We start from the raw sequence: 17,074 nt of genomic DNA, 5'->3' as shown, positions 1-17,074 counted from the left end.
GCATCGCCGTTTGTCCCTCCTTGGCCGATGCCCAGCGCTGGACGGCCCTTGATCTCCGTCCAACATGAACACAATCGGTTTCTTCCAAGGCTTGGCTCACAGTCCCCATTCTCCCACAAAGGGCGGATCAAACAAACAAAACAAACCGCAAAGCAAATGGGACAATTTTAATTCAACCACAAGTCAAATAGAAAGAAGTTAAAAGAATGTTTATGCAAACACGCGAGAAAATGGGGTGCAGATGAGAACGGGGCTCGGGGGGAGAAAAAGGAGGAGTAAGAAAAGAGGGAAGAGAAGAAAGGGAAAGTAAAGGAAGAGAGAGAAAGAGGGGCAGGGAGAGAGTGGATTTGGTCCAAGGTCCTATCTTGGCCGCATCTCTCTGCTTCTTCCCTCTGATGCTTGGTTTGCTGACAACACAGCGTCCTGTGCCTGGACTCCCAATTAGGTTGTTCCTGGACTATGCCCCAGGTCCTCCCTCAGGAGGGCACATGCTGTCAGTCCAGACCAAACTCACATTAAATAAATTCCAATATACACTGTACAAGAATGCCAGGCCCATCCCTCATCTCACTGGCTGCTTGACCCCCAAAACAAAGCTTCTCCCCAGCTTCTGTGTGCATCAGGGGACATCTGAGGGCCGAAGAGGAAGGAAAAGGAATAGCTTGGTTCCCAAATCGGCCTGCCATGTCCATAGATAAAGCTAGGGGCACCGCGTGACACTCCCCCACCCCCAGGAGCCCCCTGCACGGACCAGGCTGGCGTAGGGAGGAGTGGCCAGGCAGCAGCAGTGCCCCCTCCGAGCCATCTTTGTCACCCTCACCCTGTGTCCGTAGCCCAGAGTCCCCTCTGTCCAGCTGCAGCCTGAGCAGTACAGCCTGGGGTAGGGGTGGGGAGAGGGAGTCGTGCAAAGTGGCAAGGGAAGGTGACTCCCCTCGGCCTTCCCCCTGGAAGACCCACATGACCAACAGCAAGGCAGGGGAGGTACATGGCAGGCAGGGGCGGAAGATGCAGGCAGGTGGCCCCCACCCTCCGTCACTCTGCAGGCGGGTGGGCCAGATTGGCCAGAACCTTGGCCTGGTCCACAGCGTCGAGCAGGTTCTTGGCGTCCACGGCCAGGGTGTGTGAAGCCGTCAGCATCTGCCTCTTGCACTCCTCACTCAGGGAGGTCACGGCGTTCTGCTGGGCCAGCCGCATCTTGTTGATGAGCTCTGCCAGGTCTTTGTTGAGCAGTTTCTGGGTGCCCTCGATCTGTAGGAAGATCACACAGGACAGGTTGAGGGGCCACAAAGTCTATGCCTGGAGGATAGGGAAGCCACAGAGGTGTCCACCTGCGTGCTGGCCAAGGCAATCAGAAGTTCCCTGGAAGCAAATCAGACTTAGGAGTGGGCTGAATGCAACACCTGGTGCAGGGTGGAGTCAGGTCTACAAGGACTGACATCTCAGACCCCAGCCGACCCTGTGTAGGCCCAGCCTGACCATCCCTTCATGGAAACATCCCCTTATGCTTTCTAAAATGCGAATCTGATCTTTTTTTTTTTCTTTCTGAGACTGAGCTTTGCTCCTGTCGCCCAGGCTGGAGTGCAGTAGTGCAACTTCAACTGACTGCAACGTCCACCTCCTGGGTTCAAACAATTCTCTTGCCTCAGTCTCCTGAGTAGCTGGGATTACAGGCACTTGCCACTATGCCTGGCTAATTTTTGTATTTTTAGTAGAGATGGCGTTTCACCATGTTGGCCAGACTGGTCTCAAACTCCTGACCTCAGCTGATCCTCCCACCTCAGCCTTCCATAGTGCTGAGATTATAGGCATGAGCCACCACTCAGCCATCCACTGAAGCCTTGAACCTCTCAAAATCATCCATGAGGGTTGGAATCAACTTCTTCCAAATGGTTAATGATATTTTGACCTCTTCCTATGAATCACAAATGTTCCTAATATTATCTAGAATGGTAAATCCTTTCCAAAATATTTTCAATGAACTTTAGTCAGATCCATAAGAGAAATCACTATCTATGGCAGCCATGGCCTTAGAAATGTATTTCTTAAATAATAGAAGTTGAAAGTAGAAATTACTCCTTGATCCATGGGCTGCAGAATGGATGCAGTGAAAACATTAATCTTCTTCTATATCTCCATCTGAGCTCTTGAGTAGAGGCATTGTCAATGAGTAGTAATACTTGAAGATAATCTTTTTTTTTCTGAGCATTAATCCTCAACAGTGGGCTTATGATATTCAGTAAAACATGCTGTAAACAGATGTGCGGTCATCGAGGGTTCATTGTTCCATTTATAGAGCATAAGAAAAGTAGATTTAGGTTAATTCTTAAGGGCCCTAAGGTTTTCAGAATGGCCAATGAGCGCTGGCTTCAATCGGCATTAGCCCCTAACAAGAGAGTCAGCCTGTCCTTTGAAGCTTTGAAGCCAGGCATTGACTTCTCTTCTAGCTATGAAAGTCCTAGATGGCATCTGCTTCCAATAGAAAGTCGTTCATCTACACTGAAAAATCTGTGGTTTAGTGGAGCCATCTTCATCAATGATCTTAGCTAGATCTTCTGGAGAACTTGCTGCGGCTTCTCCATCAGCACTGGCTGCCTCACCTTGCACTTTTTTATTACAGAGGTGGTTTATTTCCTTAAACCTCATGAACCAACCTCTGCTAGCTTCCAACTTTTCTTCTGCAACTCCCTGAACCTCTCTCAGCCTTCATGGAATTGAAGGCCTTGCTCTGGATTAGGCTTTGGGAAAAGGGGATGTTGTGGCTGGCTTGATCTTCTATCCAGACCACTCCAACTTTCTCCATATCAGCAATAAGGTTGTTTCACTTTCTTATCATTCATGTGTTCACCGGAGTAGCTAACTTTTCCTTTGCATTCACAACATGGCTAACTGGGACAAGAGGCCTGTTTTTTGGCCTATCTTGGTTTTCAACATGCCTTCCTCACGCAGCTTAATCATTTCTAGTTTTTGATTTAAAGTGAGAGGTGGGCGACTCTTCCTTTTACTAGAACATACAGAGACCACTGTAGGGTTATTAAATGGCCTAATTTCAATATTGTTGTGTCCCAGGGAAAAGGGAGGCCCAAGGAGAGAGGATAGGGGAATGGATGGTCGGAGGAGCAGTCAGAACACACACAACATTTATTGATAAGTCTTCTGTGGGCACAGTTTATGATGGCCCCTCAAAATGATTACAATACTAACATCGCTGATCACCAATCACCAATCACCAACCATAACAGTTATAATCATACTGAAAACGTTTGAAATATTGTGAGAATTACCAAAATGTGAAGAGACACAAAGTGAGCACGTGCTGTTGGAAACATGGTACCAATATGCTTGCTCATTGTACGGTTGCCACAGATGTTCAATTTGTGAAAAATGAGATATCTGGGAAGTGCAATGAAAGCAAAGTGCAATAAAATGAGGTGTGCCTGTTCGTAGCTGGTGCCCAAGAGGTATTTACAAATGAAGTAGATGAATGAATGAATGGGTTGGCATCCCAAGGGTAAGGAGCTCTTAACTGAGATGAGACAGCCCCACAGCCCCACCTAGGGCTCCTGCATGGGTTGTCACTGCCCCTGAGAGAGAGGCCAGGAATTGGCCCAAACTCTCCTGCCTTCTCCTGCCTTGGGCAGCCACTGACAGTAGGGACAGTGGCGGGATGTGGTAGTCATCTGTGCCGCAGGGCTGGCCGCTGGGAAGCAGGGGATCAAAGGGCTCCAGGCAGACAACCAACAAACGTCCCATGGCACTGTATTGTGTGCCTATGGCTTTGGCAACTAATTACCAGAAATTTAGTGGCGCAAAACAACACAGATTTACTGTCTTATAGTTCTGAAGGGCAGAAGTCTGAAGTGGGTCCAACTGGGCTAAAGTCAAAGTGGCCACAGGGCTGGTTCTCCCTGGAGGCTCCAGAGGAGAACCTGTTCCTTGCCTTCTCCAGCTCCAAGAGGCTGCCGCCTTCCTTAGCCTGCGACCTCCTTCATCCATCACATCTGTCACTCTGACCGTGTGTCTCTTGTCACACACTGCCTCCCTCTTGTTTTATTTATTTATTGTTTTGAGATAGGGTGTCGCTGCTGCCCAGGCTGGAGTGCAGTGGTGTGACCACGGCTCACTGCAGCCTCCACCTCCTAGGCTCAGTCTATCCTCCCACCTCCGCCTTCTGAGCAGCTGGGACTACAGGCACAGGCCACCACACCCAGCTAATTTTTGTATGGTTTTGCCATGATGACCAGGCTGGTCTCAAACTCCTGAGTTCAAGCAATTCACCTGCCTTGGCCTCCCCACAGGTTGGCATTCTAGATGTGAGTTGCCACGCCCAGCCAGTGTTGTCACAGAGAGCCCTGTAAGATCAGGACCCCTGATCCCGGGATCTCTGTGACAACACTGGGCCCAGTCTGATAACTGAGCACAATCTCCCAATCTCAAGGTTCTTAACTTTATCACATTTGCAAAGTCTCTTTTGCCATGGAAGGGGGCATGTTTCCAGGTGCCAGGGCTTAGGATGTGGACATCTTTGGGGGCCTTTACTCTCCCTACCGCAGGTACCATCTCGTGGAGCACCAAGACTCTTGTTTTGATTTTCAGTGATTGCTTCTCATTTAAATAAAGAAAATCAGATTAAATAATTAAAGAAACCTTAAGTGCTATTTCTATGACTCATCCATGTTAATCTTAACACAGACGGCAAGGCAACCAGACAAACGATAATAGGAGGGGGGAAAGGAAGGTGTGTCCCCTTTAGCATAACCTCAGTAAGAATTCACTGCCATCATCTGGAGACCTGAACTAGGAAATCCCCGCTAGCATCTGGCCAGGTCCCTGGGTGCCCTCTCAGCCCTCTGGTGGTAGCTGATGGGATGAGCCACACAGAACCCACCTGGTGGGGACTCAGTGGACAGACATGATGTTGCCCAGGCAGCCCTCGTGAGCCTCTTATGGAAGCATAAGCAGGAACAGGTGGGGGTGCAGGAGCAAAGCAACAGCCTATGGCGCTGTCTGGGATAGGACACTCACCTCTGTCCGTGAAGACGACGGCAAGGAAGGCAGGAGATCGTCCACGCTCCCGATGAGCTTCCGCAGGGTAAGCCCCACGTTCTGAGGAGAGAAAGGGGCAGGATGGCTGCCACTCGTGGCTTTTGGAGACAGCCAGGTTTCCCCTGGGGAGAGCTCTCCTGGGGTGGTGCTTGGCCCCATGAGTGGCCTGGGACTCAATTCCCCTGGCCCAGTTTGCTCTAACAGGATCTGCTGGGCCAGCCAACAGGAAGCGCAGTTCTCCTTCCTTCAGGGCGGAGTTGAGCTGCCTCCACCTCCCCGACCCGGCCCTGCTCTCACCTTCACCACCACCACATAGCCCTCGGGGGGCAGCTGACAGAGCTCATTCTTGAGCTCCAGCACAGCCCGCACCAGCTCCATGACATTGAGGTACACCAGGTCATCGGTCCGGTCCAGGTTAGCTGTGGGCTGGATGGACTGAGGGGAAGACACAGGTGGCCAGTGAGTGGAGGAGAGCCAGAGCGTGGCACCATTCTCTCCTGGGCAGGCACTACTGCGGCCACCTCCACCACCAGCCCGATTTGAAAGGACTATTCTCTAGAACAATCATGCCCTGTCCCATGATGCAATGCCCCTGTCCACTTCTGGGGCAGTTTCCAGCCAGGGAGCCTTAACAAAATACTGGTGGTAGCCTCACAACAGACTAATAGAACCACCGCCTGGACATAGGGTGCAGGTAGGCTTTTTTTCTTTGAAGAGACAGGGTCTCACTCTGTTGCCCAGCCTGGAGTATAATGGCACAGTCATAGCTCACTGCTGCCTTGACCTCCTGGGCTCAAGCAATCCTCCCGCCTCAGTCTCCTGAGTAGCAGGCATGCCACCAAGTCAATTTTTAAAAACAATTTTTAGTAAAGACGGGTTCTTGCTATATTGCCCAGGCTGGTCTTGAATTCCTGGGCTCAAGCAATCCTCCTGCCATGGCCTCCCAGAGTGCTGGGATTAAAGGTGTGAGCCACTGCACCTGGCCTGTGCAGAGGGTTTCAAAGTTCCTTGGGTGATTGTAATGGACAGCCAAGGCTGAGAATCACTGTTCCAGAGGAAAGAAAGCCAGCACCACCCCAGATGGATGTAAGAAAAATGGAAACCAAGTGAGAAGGCTCAGAAGAGGGAGGGAACCCACATCCCTTTCCCTGAGGCTGGACCAGGGAATTCTACTCCAAGTCTGGGAGGGGGATGAAGGGTGGGAGATTGGTTCTTCCTCTTGCTTTTTCATGAATTAGCTGTGTGGCCTTAGGCAAGGCACCCCACCCCACTCCCCCTGCCCCGGGCTTCATCTGTATAATGAGGACACTGCACTGCATTCTGAGAACTGTGAAGCTTTCATAGTCCATGGTCTTCAGTCTTGTGCAACTCTCACTCTCATTTCTTATCAGTTTCAGCGGAGCCCACACATACCTGCGCGCCCAGCCTTGGGGGCTTCTGTGGGGGCCCTGTGAACTCCACTGCAACAAAAAGAACAGCAAGTGGGGGGCAGTTCTCAGCACTCCAACCCTTCCCTTCGTACCTGCTGACATCAAATGAACCCCCTCCCCTCTACCACCAGGAGACGTCAGGGAAATTAACTCTGAATCCAGGAAGCAGGAAGGAGAAAGAACCTCCTGGCCTCTCTGGTTTCGCAGTCGTCAGGGACATCACTGTTGTCCCTTTTATAGGAAGAAAAAGGCAAAGTCCCAGCAAGATGGGGGGATTGCAGTGGTGCCCCAGCTCTGGCTTGGGGTTCCTGCCTGATGGACACAAGGCCTGAGGGACAGTGCTGGGTAATCTGAAGGGAAGAAACCTCTCTCTGAAGCCAGCAGGTGCCTGTGGTGCCCCCGCCCTGGGGAGACAGCAGCTCATGGAGTAAATTTGTGTGGATTCTCTAATGGTTTTCCCGGAGTGTTTGGGGCTGAAGGAAGCAAAATTGCAGCAGAAGCATGCTATTCACTCCCACTTTGAAGAGCAAAGACATACACAAGTCCACTCAGCACACTTTGTTCCATTTTTTTTTTTTTTTTTTGAGACAGGGCTTGCTCTGTCACCGTGGCTGGAGCACAGTGGTGTGATCACAGCTCACTGTAGCCTCAACCTTCTAGGCTCAGGCAATCCTCCTGCCTCGGCCTCCTGAGCAGCTGGGCTTGCAGGCATGCATCACCATGCCTAATATTCTTAATCTTTTGTAGAGATGAGGTCTTGCTATGATGGCCAAGCCAGTCTCAAACTCCTGTGCTCAAGTGATCCTCCCGCCTCAGCCTCCCAAAGTGCTGGGATTACAGGTGTGAGCCATCACACCTGGCCTTCTATTCTCACCTCTGCCACCAAAGAGCTCTGCGACCACCCCAGGCAGCTCACACTCCCAGGGCCTTAATTTTCATTTGTAAGATAAGAGAGTGAGCTCAGAAGGGACTCTAAAGTCAGAAGACTTGGGTTCAAATCTGAGCTTTGCTAACTATTAGCTGTGTGACTTTGGACAAGTTACTTAACCACCTTGTACCTCAGAAGATAATAAATGGTCCCAGGCCCATGTCTGACTTGTGTCCAGTTCTGTGACTGCTGTCATCCTGCTCCTCCTCAGTGCCACCCCTCCAGGCCCCGGGCTTACTGCTGGCTCTTCCCTCCCTGCCTTCAACAGGGTCTTCCAGAGAGAGCCTGAGGGCTCAGCTGCCCCTCCCACTTTCTCTCCTCTGTCCCTCAGGCCTACAGAAGATGAATCTGAACTGGGAGAGGCAGGTGGCACTGCTTAACTTTCCCCGCAGGAGCCTCTGACAGAGCAGGAAATAAGGAAGAGAGAATTCCCAACTCGTCCAAACTAATGCAGGAGGGGGATGACTTGAGGAGGGGCCTGAGGATGTGGCCGCTGAGAGAGAGATGGGCAGGGCGCTGGGCAGGGAGAGGAATGGGGTGGAGGGAGTGGAGGAGAAGCTGGCCCGCCCCACGTGCTCTGAATTAAATCACAGCTGATGCTGCAGGAAACGCAGACAGACTCTTCTGCTCCCTGCCCTGGGCGGTGGGCAAGGATGGTGGTTCTGAGCAAGGTGCCAAGCGGAAACCCCCCGAAGAAGGGCGGGAACACTCACTGTAGCCGACCTCCTTCTCTGGCGTCTGGAGGAAGGAGGAAAGAGAGCGTGAACGTCACTCATGCGGCTCTGGAGACAACCTCCTCCCCCGTTACCCATTCCCCAGTCCCTCCACTGTGTGTTTAGAGATTATAGCCATGGGGTCAGGGGTGCTTCTGGGAGCAGCTTGTGACCCAAAGCTACCATTCTGGGAGGCCGAGGGGCCTTGGGGAGGGCCACAGACAGCGTTAAGGGTGCAATCACAGGAGACTTCAGGAAAAGGGCCACATAGGGGTTGGCGGAAAAGGAAAAGACACCCTCCCAACACGGGAAGCCACTGAGGAGGAGCTGGGCAGGCCCGGGGGTAGGAGCAAGGGTGGGGTCCTATGGTGGACGAGGCCTTCCCAGGCCTTGGCATGAAGGAAGAGGCCTCTACTGGCGACTCACCAACGGGGACTTATCATTCATATAAACCATGGGGTCCTGCAGAGGAAGAAAGAAGAGCAAAGGACTTAGAATTCTGGAGCTGAAAGCACCAAGAATGCAGGGGACCCTTGCCCCAGCCACCTGGGGAGGTGGAAGAGGACACAGATGGGTGCAGGGCACCGACATCCTTCCTGGGGTGCTCACCAGGGACTTCTCCTCCTGCCTGAGCCACTGGTAGTCCTCCACCATCTGCTTCTGCTGCTTGTCCAGGATTTGTCGCATCTTGATCTTCTCGGCCTCCCACAGCTGCTGGGCCTCTTCTCGGCTGCTGGGTCGGATGAAGTCCTCCTCCTAGGAGGACGGCAGAGAGAAGGGAGAGGATGCAATGAGCCCTGCTCTCAGACTCCAGCAGGGACAGTCCTCTGAAGAACCTCATGGCAGCAGCAAGCCTTGGCCTGGCCAGCTGCTTTTTTCTCATAAGTTTGTTCTGAAACCCAGAGCTGTATGTGCAGATGGTTACTGGGTATCAACCCGAAGCATGTGCCTGCGTTGCAATGTGATACCAAACCCAAGAACCCATATTGCTCAACATGTGCTGTATTCAAATGATTACATGTCTGCTCATGATATTTTATCAAGTGACTGCTCTACTATTATCTCAGTATTTGTGATGGTTGCTGTCATTTAATAGATTTAAAAAAGAAAACTATTATCTCAGTGTTTGTGATGGTTGTTGTCATTTAATAGATTTAAAAAAGAAAACCTATTAAAGTCTATTAAAATCTACTTTAAAATCTACTAAAAGCATCCAAAGGGTTTCCAAGGGGCTGGCTCTGCTTAGTTGGAGAGCATCACACCGTTCTGATGCTATCTCCACCTAAGGACCAAGGTGGCAGGTCTGGAAGCTTTGAGAGACAGGGGTGCTGCCTCTAGCCTCACGGTGTGCAGTCCCACGTGTGTCCATGAATGAGCAGAGCCTGAGAGAACAAGCAACAGCATGCACCCACCAATCATGCCTTCCTATTAAGACATACTCTTTATTAAGATAATAGCTTGGGTTATTTAACTAAATGTTAGGAGAAATGCATGAGCTAAGGGATAAAATAGGAACAAAATTTCATGAAATACAGCACTACAGAGATAAGATAAATGCAATCATAGCTTGAGTTATTTAACCAATGATTAGAAGAAATGCATGAACTAATAGATAACATGAAAAACAAAATTCAAAGAAATATAGTTTGATAGAGATAAGATAAATGTTTCCTCTCCCTAGATCTAGTAATCTAACTCTTGCCTTAACTTACCTCTAGGGCATTAGACCTATTCATAGTTTTAGCTGCTAGTTCCTAAATAGAAAGTATTCCATGTCTTCCTATTTTCCTTCAATCTTCCCCCATGGTTCATTTGTATAAATATCTGCTCAGTGCCTCTAAACTATTTTTCTCTTGTTGTGCAGCACATGGTGACCCTGGCCTCCTGGACAGATGGAGGAGGAATATTATTGGCATCCTTTTCATTGCACAAAGCCCAGGAGTTGCCTTTGCTAGGGCAGGATTTTTCTGTGACATCTAAGCTGGCAGGTCTGTCAGTTCCTTGCCTTTGAAGTGGCCATTTGCATACAAGTCACTTGCAGAAGATGCTAACAATTATCTCTATCTACTTTTAGCAAGCAATAATCCCTACCAAGCCTCTTAAAAGACTTTCCTCACTAAGCTCTACAAAACACACTTGAATATTACAATATGGTTTAAAAGTGGTTATATTGGGATGTTTTACTTAGTGCACACTGAGCTTCAATTACTAACCTCAATTTCTAATCACACGTTTCCCCACAAGTTAGGTTCCTTGCTGAAATATTCTTTATTCATTAATCTATTCAACAATTATTTATTAAGCAACTACTATGTGGCAGGGCTGGGTGCTGGGAGGACAGTGATTTTAAACTGTGCAATATTCTTGTTCTCATGAGGTTAAGTAAATACTAGTTAGACCAGGGCTCCTCAACCTGAGCACTGTTGACATTTGGAACCAGACAAGTCTTTATTTCCAGGACAATTTCTTGTACATTGTAGGATGCTGAGCAGCATCTCTGGTCTCCCCACAATATATGCCTATAGCACCTCCCCAGTTGTAACAAAAATGCCTCCAGACATTGTCAAATGTCCTCTGAGAGGGAAAACAACTTAGCTGAGAACCACTGAGCTAGACTTTATTTTAGGAAAACAGAGTCCAGCATTTAAGAGTATTTTATAATCATGGAATTGATAAAAATGAAATAGGTTTTGTTGATCAGAGGCTGATACTCCAAAATGAGGACATTTTAAGGCCATAAAAATCCCCAGTTAAATGTCAACACCTGCAGACACAATGGCATGGCTGCCCCAGGCTGTTGACAAATAGTGACAAACAGGAACTCAGTGTCAAAAGTTCTAAATATAGAGCTAGGGATTTCTGGATGTGAGAAAAATGTATGGGTTAAGGAAGAATATGGTACCAGTACTCTTCATATCAGTATGGTACTTAATATACTGGTTAAGTACCAGTGGGATGCGTTACTAGAATCAAGAAAATTCTACAAGCATTTATAAGTATTTGTAAGTTTATAAGTGTTGAGAGAAGATTCCACCACTAAAATGCCTAGCATGCCCCAGGCCTGATCATACCACGTATTTTAACAAACACAGATTAGGAGACATCCTGATGCCTTCCAATTTCATAATAAAACTCAAGGAGAAAAATGAACACTTAAAAAAATGGAATCTCTTTGAGGTTAGTTTTGCTGAAATGCATCTCCAATATTCTTATTAGATAATGGATACTTACATTGCTAATTACATTCTATTCTTAAAAGGAATTGGGTACTCATGGTGTTTTAAAATGACTCTTGTAAGTCGTGACACCTTCCATAATTTGGCTATGACCCATCTGCTGGCCTTATGTCAACATCCACAAGTACCCTTCCTGTTGTAGTCCAACAGTTGTTGCACTTGTCCTGTGGTTTCCCACCACTCAGTCTTGGCTCCTACTGAAGCCTCTGCCTCTTCTATTTCCTGAATCTCAGTTTCCTCCTGTCCACATCTTTCCCATCTTTCAAGGCCCAGCTTTTAAATAGAAGCTGGAAAGGGTTATCCTCCTCTCTGAACTCCCACTTTGTGATACCCACGACCTTCTGGCTTGCATCACAGGTAAGTGTGTACCTGGCCTGATCCTTCTGGTCGACTGTAAGCGCTTTGAAAGCAGAGCCTCCCTCCTTCAGCACCGAGGACAGCGTCCACCAGTCACAGCAAGCCGTACTGTTTATTGAATTGTATTATTTTTATTTTTATTTTATTTTATTTATTTTTTTGAGACAGAGTTTTGCTCTGTTGCCCAGGCTGGAGTGCAGTGGTGTGATCTCAGCTCACTGCAACCTCTGCCTCCCGGGTTCAAGTGTTCTCCTGCCTCAGCCTCCCGAGTAGCTAGGATTACAGGTGCACACCACCACACCTGACTAATTTTTTGTATTTTTAGTAGAGACGGGGTTTCACCATGATGGCCAGGCTGGCCTCAAACTCCCGACATCAAGTGATCCATCTGCCTTGGCCTCCCAAAATGCTGGGATCACAGGCATGAGCCACCGTGCCCAGCCTTGAATTGTATTATTTTTAAAGCTCAATTGTGAGGTCTTCAAGAGAGAGACTGCTGCCATCCCAATGCTGGTATGGCATCCCACAGACTCCCTGATGAGTCAGGCTATAGAGCCACTCAGTAGAAAAGTTGTTTTTCTGGGAAAACCACCTCTGAATTTTTGTTAAATGCTTCCAAATGCTTTGTGAGGAGCCTATTATACCTTCTCAGCATTCTACCTGGAAGAGACTTTCTCAGTGTTTCTGATCTGTGTCATAAAATGGAGCTTATGTTTTTAACTTTTTTGGGTTTGTTTATTTAAAGACATGCTCATTGTGTTCTTTTAGGCAGATTTTCCTTATGGCAATTACTTCTAAAGCCCTGATACAAAAGGTCTTTTTTCCTACTACACAATCTCTTTATGGAACTGAACAAGGTCCTTGTGGAGAAGCAGGAATTGGATAAACGCAATGCTACCCCTCAAATGTGCAAATACCTTCATTCTAAAATAACACAATTTAAAGCAAAACTTACTAAAACAATCAATTATGAATAGAGAGTCAAAGGCAGGAGGGTGGAGGAACTGAACACGGCCTAAATTATAGCACATGCTTAAAAATGTAGTTTTATTATTGTTAAGCATATGCAAAGACAGAAATTGGTTAAATTAATATAAAAGAGAAACACGAGGTAGGTCAGAGGAAAATTTATTTCACAAAAAAATCTTAGTGCCTGGAATTCTAAGTTATCATGCTCATTTCAAAATTCTACTAAATTAAGCATAATGGCACGAAAGTAATATCAGCGTACTTGCCTGTATCTTCCAAATATGTTATGATAAACGTCTAATTTTTTCAAAAAAAAAAAGTTTAGTCATGTTCAGTGAGCCTGAAATACTATGCATGTATGCAGAGTTAGAGCTAAAATAAGTGTTTTAGTGTGTTTTAGTTGGTTTAGTAACATAGATCAAGTGTTCATGGCAACTGACCACCAGGGGCCATTTGTATGGAAGAAGGTGGTTGGTGACCAGTGGGCATCTGGTTATAAGCAAAAGTGTCTTTTTCACACAAGACTTGACAATCAGAAGCCAGCCATGAAGCACTTGGGGCTTCACCAGCAGTTAACAACACCCAGTGACAAAGAGCTAACAAGAGAGGTGGCTTAGGCCCCTGCTCTAGCCAGTTAATGAGCCTGTATTCCCACTAACCCTCAACTCCTCACCCAGCAGCAACCTGAACAAAAGCAGAAGGGAAAAAAGCCACAAGGAAGCCTTTCCTTTGACTGAGGAGAGATTTCACACCCAAAGCCATCAGGTAGGAAGGATCCTTTACTCTCAAGCACCACTAAGCTGTGCTGTGCCCTGCCTAGGAGCCTCCATGCTGCCAGGGATCTCCCTACCCCTGGGGCTCAGGAGAGGGAGAGATTTGTATATCTCCAGCCATAGCACCAGCATGGCCAAGGGCAGGTTAGGTCCAGCTGGTGTCCTCCAGAGCAGGGCCTGGTGTGGCCGCCATCCTCTGATGTGTTTGCAAAAGGAAGGAAGTCAGAGAGTTCCTGCTTGGTGGCCTGACTGGTGCAGGGGAGCAGGGAGGGCCCTCCTGAGCTGAGGACGTGGGGTTTCCAGTGTCCCCGGCCACCTCCCTCCAGCAGCCTCCTCAGTCCGGGCAGGGACCAGCATGCAGAGCCCTCTTACCCGCATGCTGTGGCGTTTGAAGACATTGTGCCGATGGAGAGGTGGGGTGTGCAGTGAGTTAACGGGAGATGGATACTCCATAGGGCTGGTGAGCGTAGGAGAGCTGGCACACAGACCCTCAGGGACCTATTCAGGAAAAGCAAAGAAGCACAAGGCACGGGACAAAGCGAGAAGGTGGACAATTAGCTGCTACAAACATGAGCACAAAGAAACCACACATGAGCACCATGGGGGATAGGGCTTGCTCTCCAGGAGTTAATAAAGAACACGACATGGGCCTTCCATTGCTCCGAGAGAGATGGTGGAGCAGCGTGGCCTCTCATTCATCCAACATTCCCCTATGATGCTCTGGACACAGTGGGGTCCACACTGGTTACTGACCCACTGAGACCAGGGTTCCTCCCTCAGGACTCTTTAGAAAACAGTTATGTTTCAGTTGCATGACAAACTGACTGATGTGGTTAACACACCGATTTATAGAGATATGTATGAATTACTTTTAAAAAATTCAGACAGGCTCTTGCTCTGTTGCCCAGGCTGGGATACAGTGGTATGATCATAGCTCACTGCAGCCTTAAACTCTTGGCCTCAAGCGATCCTCCTGCCTCAGCCTCCCACATAGCTGGGACTACAGATGCATGCCACCATGGCTGCCTTGAATTTTTTTTAAATTAAAAAATAATTATATCACAATTTTATTATTCTTTGCTTTTAGAGATGGGGTCTCACTATATTGCCCAGGCTGGTCCCAAACTCCTGAGCTCAATCAATCCTCCCATCTCACCCTCCTTAGTAGCCGGGACTACAGGTGTGTGCCACCCCACCTAACTCTCTGTTTTAAATATCATGCATGAGTATATTTCTTTTTTTTTTTTTCAGAACAATGTTTCCATCTTCTGAATCAAGCTTTCTCTTCACATGAAGAGGATTTATCTATTAGTCCTTAGATGGTCTTGTTTCGGCACTCAGGCATTTCCTTGAGAACAGATACAGGACCATGGGACACCACCTTTCTATAAAGGGCACCAACTAAATGGACATTATTTCTAGTGGTTGAGGGGATCGATTTTTGAGCAGTGACTCTGAGCTGGGGGATGCAAGAGAAGAAATAAGAGGAGACTGGACTCCCTCTCTCCTAGAGGCAAGAGAGACACAGAACAGAGATGTTCAGGGTCAGGGACCCACAGCTTGGGAAAGAGTCATGGTTGGGGATAATGGAGCTGGGAGAAAGCTCAGGTAAAACCCTGCTGTCTCTTCAGTGGCCACCCAGGTTCTGGATGGGGCCTCTTTGGGGAGACCCATGGAGCCACTCCATTTGCTGGGGAATATTCCCTGAGATTCCTTTTGGGAAGGAGGCCTGGGAGGCCTTATATGTGGGGAGAAAGCAGCAGGCAGGCACACAAAGCAGCAGATGCTGTAGACAGAGGGATGGGGCTTAAGGCAGGTCTCAGCTGAGCACAGCCTGGGAGACCAGTATTTTCATTCTTGTGATCTGAGTCTGCATTCTGTTCTGGATGCCAAAGAAGAGTAAACCTAGGCAATCTCCATCACCCAAGTGAGTGACAGCTGCTCCTCTAAGGCACAAGAATGAAGTTTCAGGAAGGACCTGGATGAGAGGCAGACCTGAAGTTCCCATCATCTGGTTCTATCTTTACCTGGAACTGCAGCTTCGGAGCCAGGAGGTTGGTTTGTGGAGGGGGTCTGTACTTAGGTCGGCTGGGCTGGAGAGAGAACACAGATGGGTCAGTCTCTGTCCCTCTCCTTGAGTGAACACAACTCACTAAGGGGAACATCAGGTCAAAGACACCTCAGACTTGTTCTGAAGGAAGGAAAGTTGAGGGACAAAGCTGTCATGAAACTCCTTTTGCATCCATTTATTGAGCACTGATTATCTACTGAGTGGTGGAGGGTACAAAGAAGCCACCTCGCTGCCCTCCTGGGGCTATGGCTAATTGGAGGGTTAATGATCGGTACATTGTTGCCTCCCTATATGTGGGAGCACCCGCCAAGTCAGAGCTCCAGAGCACAGGCATGCAGAGGTACGAGCTCACCAGGGGCTTGGGCACTCACGGAAGCCGCATGGAGGAGATGAACGCTGAGCCAGGCCCGAGGGGAGGGGTGGGACACTCCAGGTAAGAGGGACAAGTGAGAAAAGGCCTTAGATGGGATCAGACATTGTTATGGACTGAATATTTGTCCTCCTTTTCGATCTGCATGTTGAAGCCTGAACCCCCAATGTGATAGCATTAAGGAAGTGCAGGTTTTTGGAGGTAATTAGGGTTCGATGAGGTTATGACGATGGAGCCCATGATAGGATTAGTGCCCTCATAAGAAGAAAAAGAAAGATGACTCTGTGTCTGCCAGGTGAAAACATAGTGAGAAGGTGGTTGTCTGTAAGCCAGGCAGAGAGCCCTCACAAGAAACCAACGCCTTGATCTTGGACTTCCCAGCCTCCAGAACTGTGAGAGATAAACATCTGTTGTTTAAGCCACTTGGTCTGTGGTCCTTTTGTTGCAGCAGCTCCAGTTGACTAGGACAGGCATGGCCTCTCAGACCTACCCACCTAATGGCAGCAGGGCCCTGGTTCCTGAGCTCAGGGTGGCCATGGAGGGTATAGATGTAGGGACTGGACCTAAAAGACCCAGGATACTTCCCATCCATGTGTCCTCATGGGGATCTCATTTGTTCCTAAGAAAACACCTAGAAGACAAGCCTCGCCTCTCAGGGAACACTTTTGAGGAATGATTCTTGACCCACAAGGTGGCTGCTATCTCTAAGTCCACCTGCCAGAGCACTGATGTGACACACTGATAGTGATGGTGGATGCCGGGTGAAGGACTGAGAGAGGGCTGTAGGGGGCATTCTGCCTGTGTAGTAAGGGGGGCAAGGATCAGACAGGGACCTGGCTCTGCTTTGACTCACAGGATCCATGAGGCCACGGCTTGGCTTACCTTGGGTGGGGGTTCCTGGAAGGCTGTGGGCTCCAAGATTTTAGGGGTTCGGTAGCGAGCATTCCTCTCTTGCTCCATGGCAATGTCCTTCTCCATCTGATAAATGTCACTGCAGTGAGTCAGGTCAGATAAGGAGAGAAACAAGGTCAAAGTGAGACGCTCCTTGGGGCTCCTCTTTGTACTCCGTGGAAGCCCGAGAGGCCTGGGCAAGGCTGCTAGGTCCAATTTCTGTTTCCATCTCCACTGCAGAGTGGCCTGGGGAGAGCCCCCTGAGACAGGCCTGGATATGGGCCCTGAGGCCA

At 48.6% G+C, this 17,074-nt stretch overlaps 1 protein-coding gene across 6 annotated transcripts in view; it reads right to left on the bottom strand.

Moving 5' to 3' along the window:
* Positions 1-149: 149 nt before the first annotated feature.
* The window catches only part of PTK2B (protein tyrosine kinase 2 beta), a 135,588-nt gene continuing 118,663 nt past the window's right edge, over positions 150-17,074 (bottom strand). For 4 of the 6 annotated variants that reach the window (XM_003902579.4, XM_009212741.4, XM_031669449.1 and 1 more), the window contains exons 22-31: positions 16,773-16,881; positions 15,477-15,542; positions 13,822-13,947; positions 8,724-8,870; positions 8,541-8,576; positions 8,115-8,139; positions 6,457-6,503; positions 5,341-5,478; positions 5,023-5,103; positions 150-1,248 (exon numbers count right to left, since the gene is read on the bottom strand). In XM_003902579.4, the coding sequence (XP_003902628.1) occupies positions 1,033-1,248; positions 5,023-5,103; positions 5,341-5,478; positions 6,457-6,503; positions 8,115-8,139; positions 8,541-8,576; positions 8,724-8,870; positions 13,822-13,947; positions 15,477-15,542; positions 16,773-16,881 (991 nt within the window). In that variant the 3' untranslated portion in view covers positions 150-1,032. The remainder of the gene's footprint in view (positions 1,249-5,022; positions 5,104-5,340; positions 5,479-6,456; positions 6,504-8,114; positions 8,140-8,540; positions 8,577-8,723; positions 8,871-13,821; positions 13,948-15,476; positions 15,543-16,772; positions 16,882-17,074) is intronic. The other 2 variants (XM_031669450.1, XM_003902580.4) reach the window with 2 other exon arrangements.

This window comes from Papio anubis, chromosome 8 (assembly GCF_008728515.1).
Source record: "Papio anubis isolate 15944 chromosome 8, Panubis1.0, whole genome shotgun sequence".
Classification (NCBI taxonomy): domain Eukaryota; kingdom Metazoa; phylum Chordata; class Mammalia; order Primates; family Cercopithecidae; genus Papio; species Papio anubis.
Note: the sequence above shows the minus strand (reverse complement) of the source record. Positions and strands in the feature narration are given on the sequence as shown.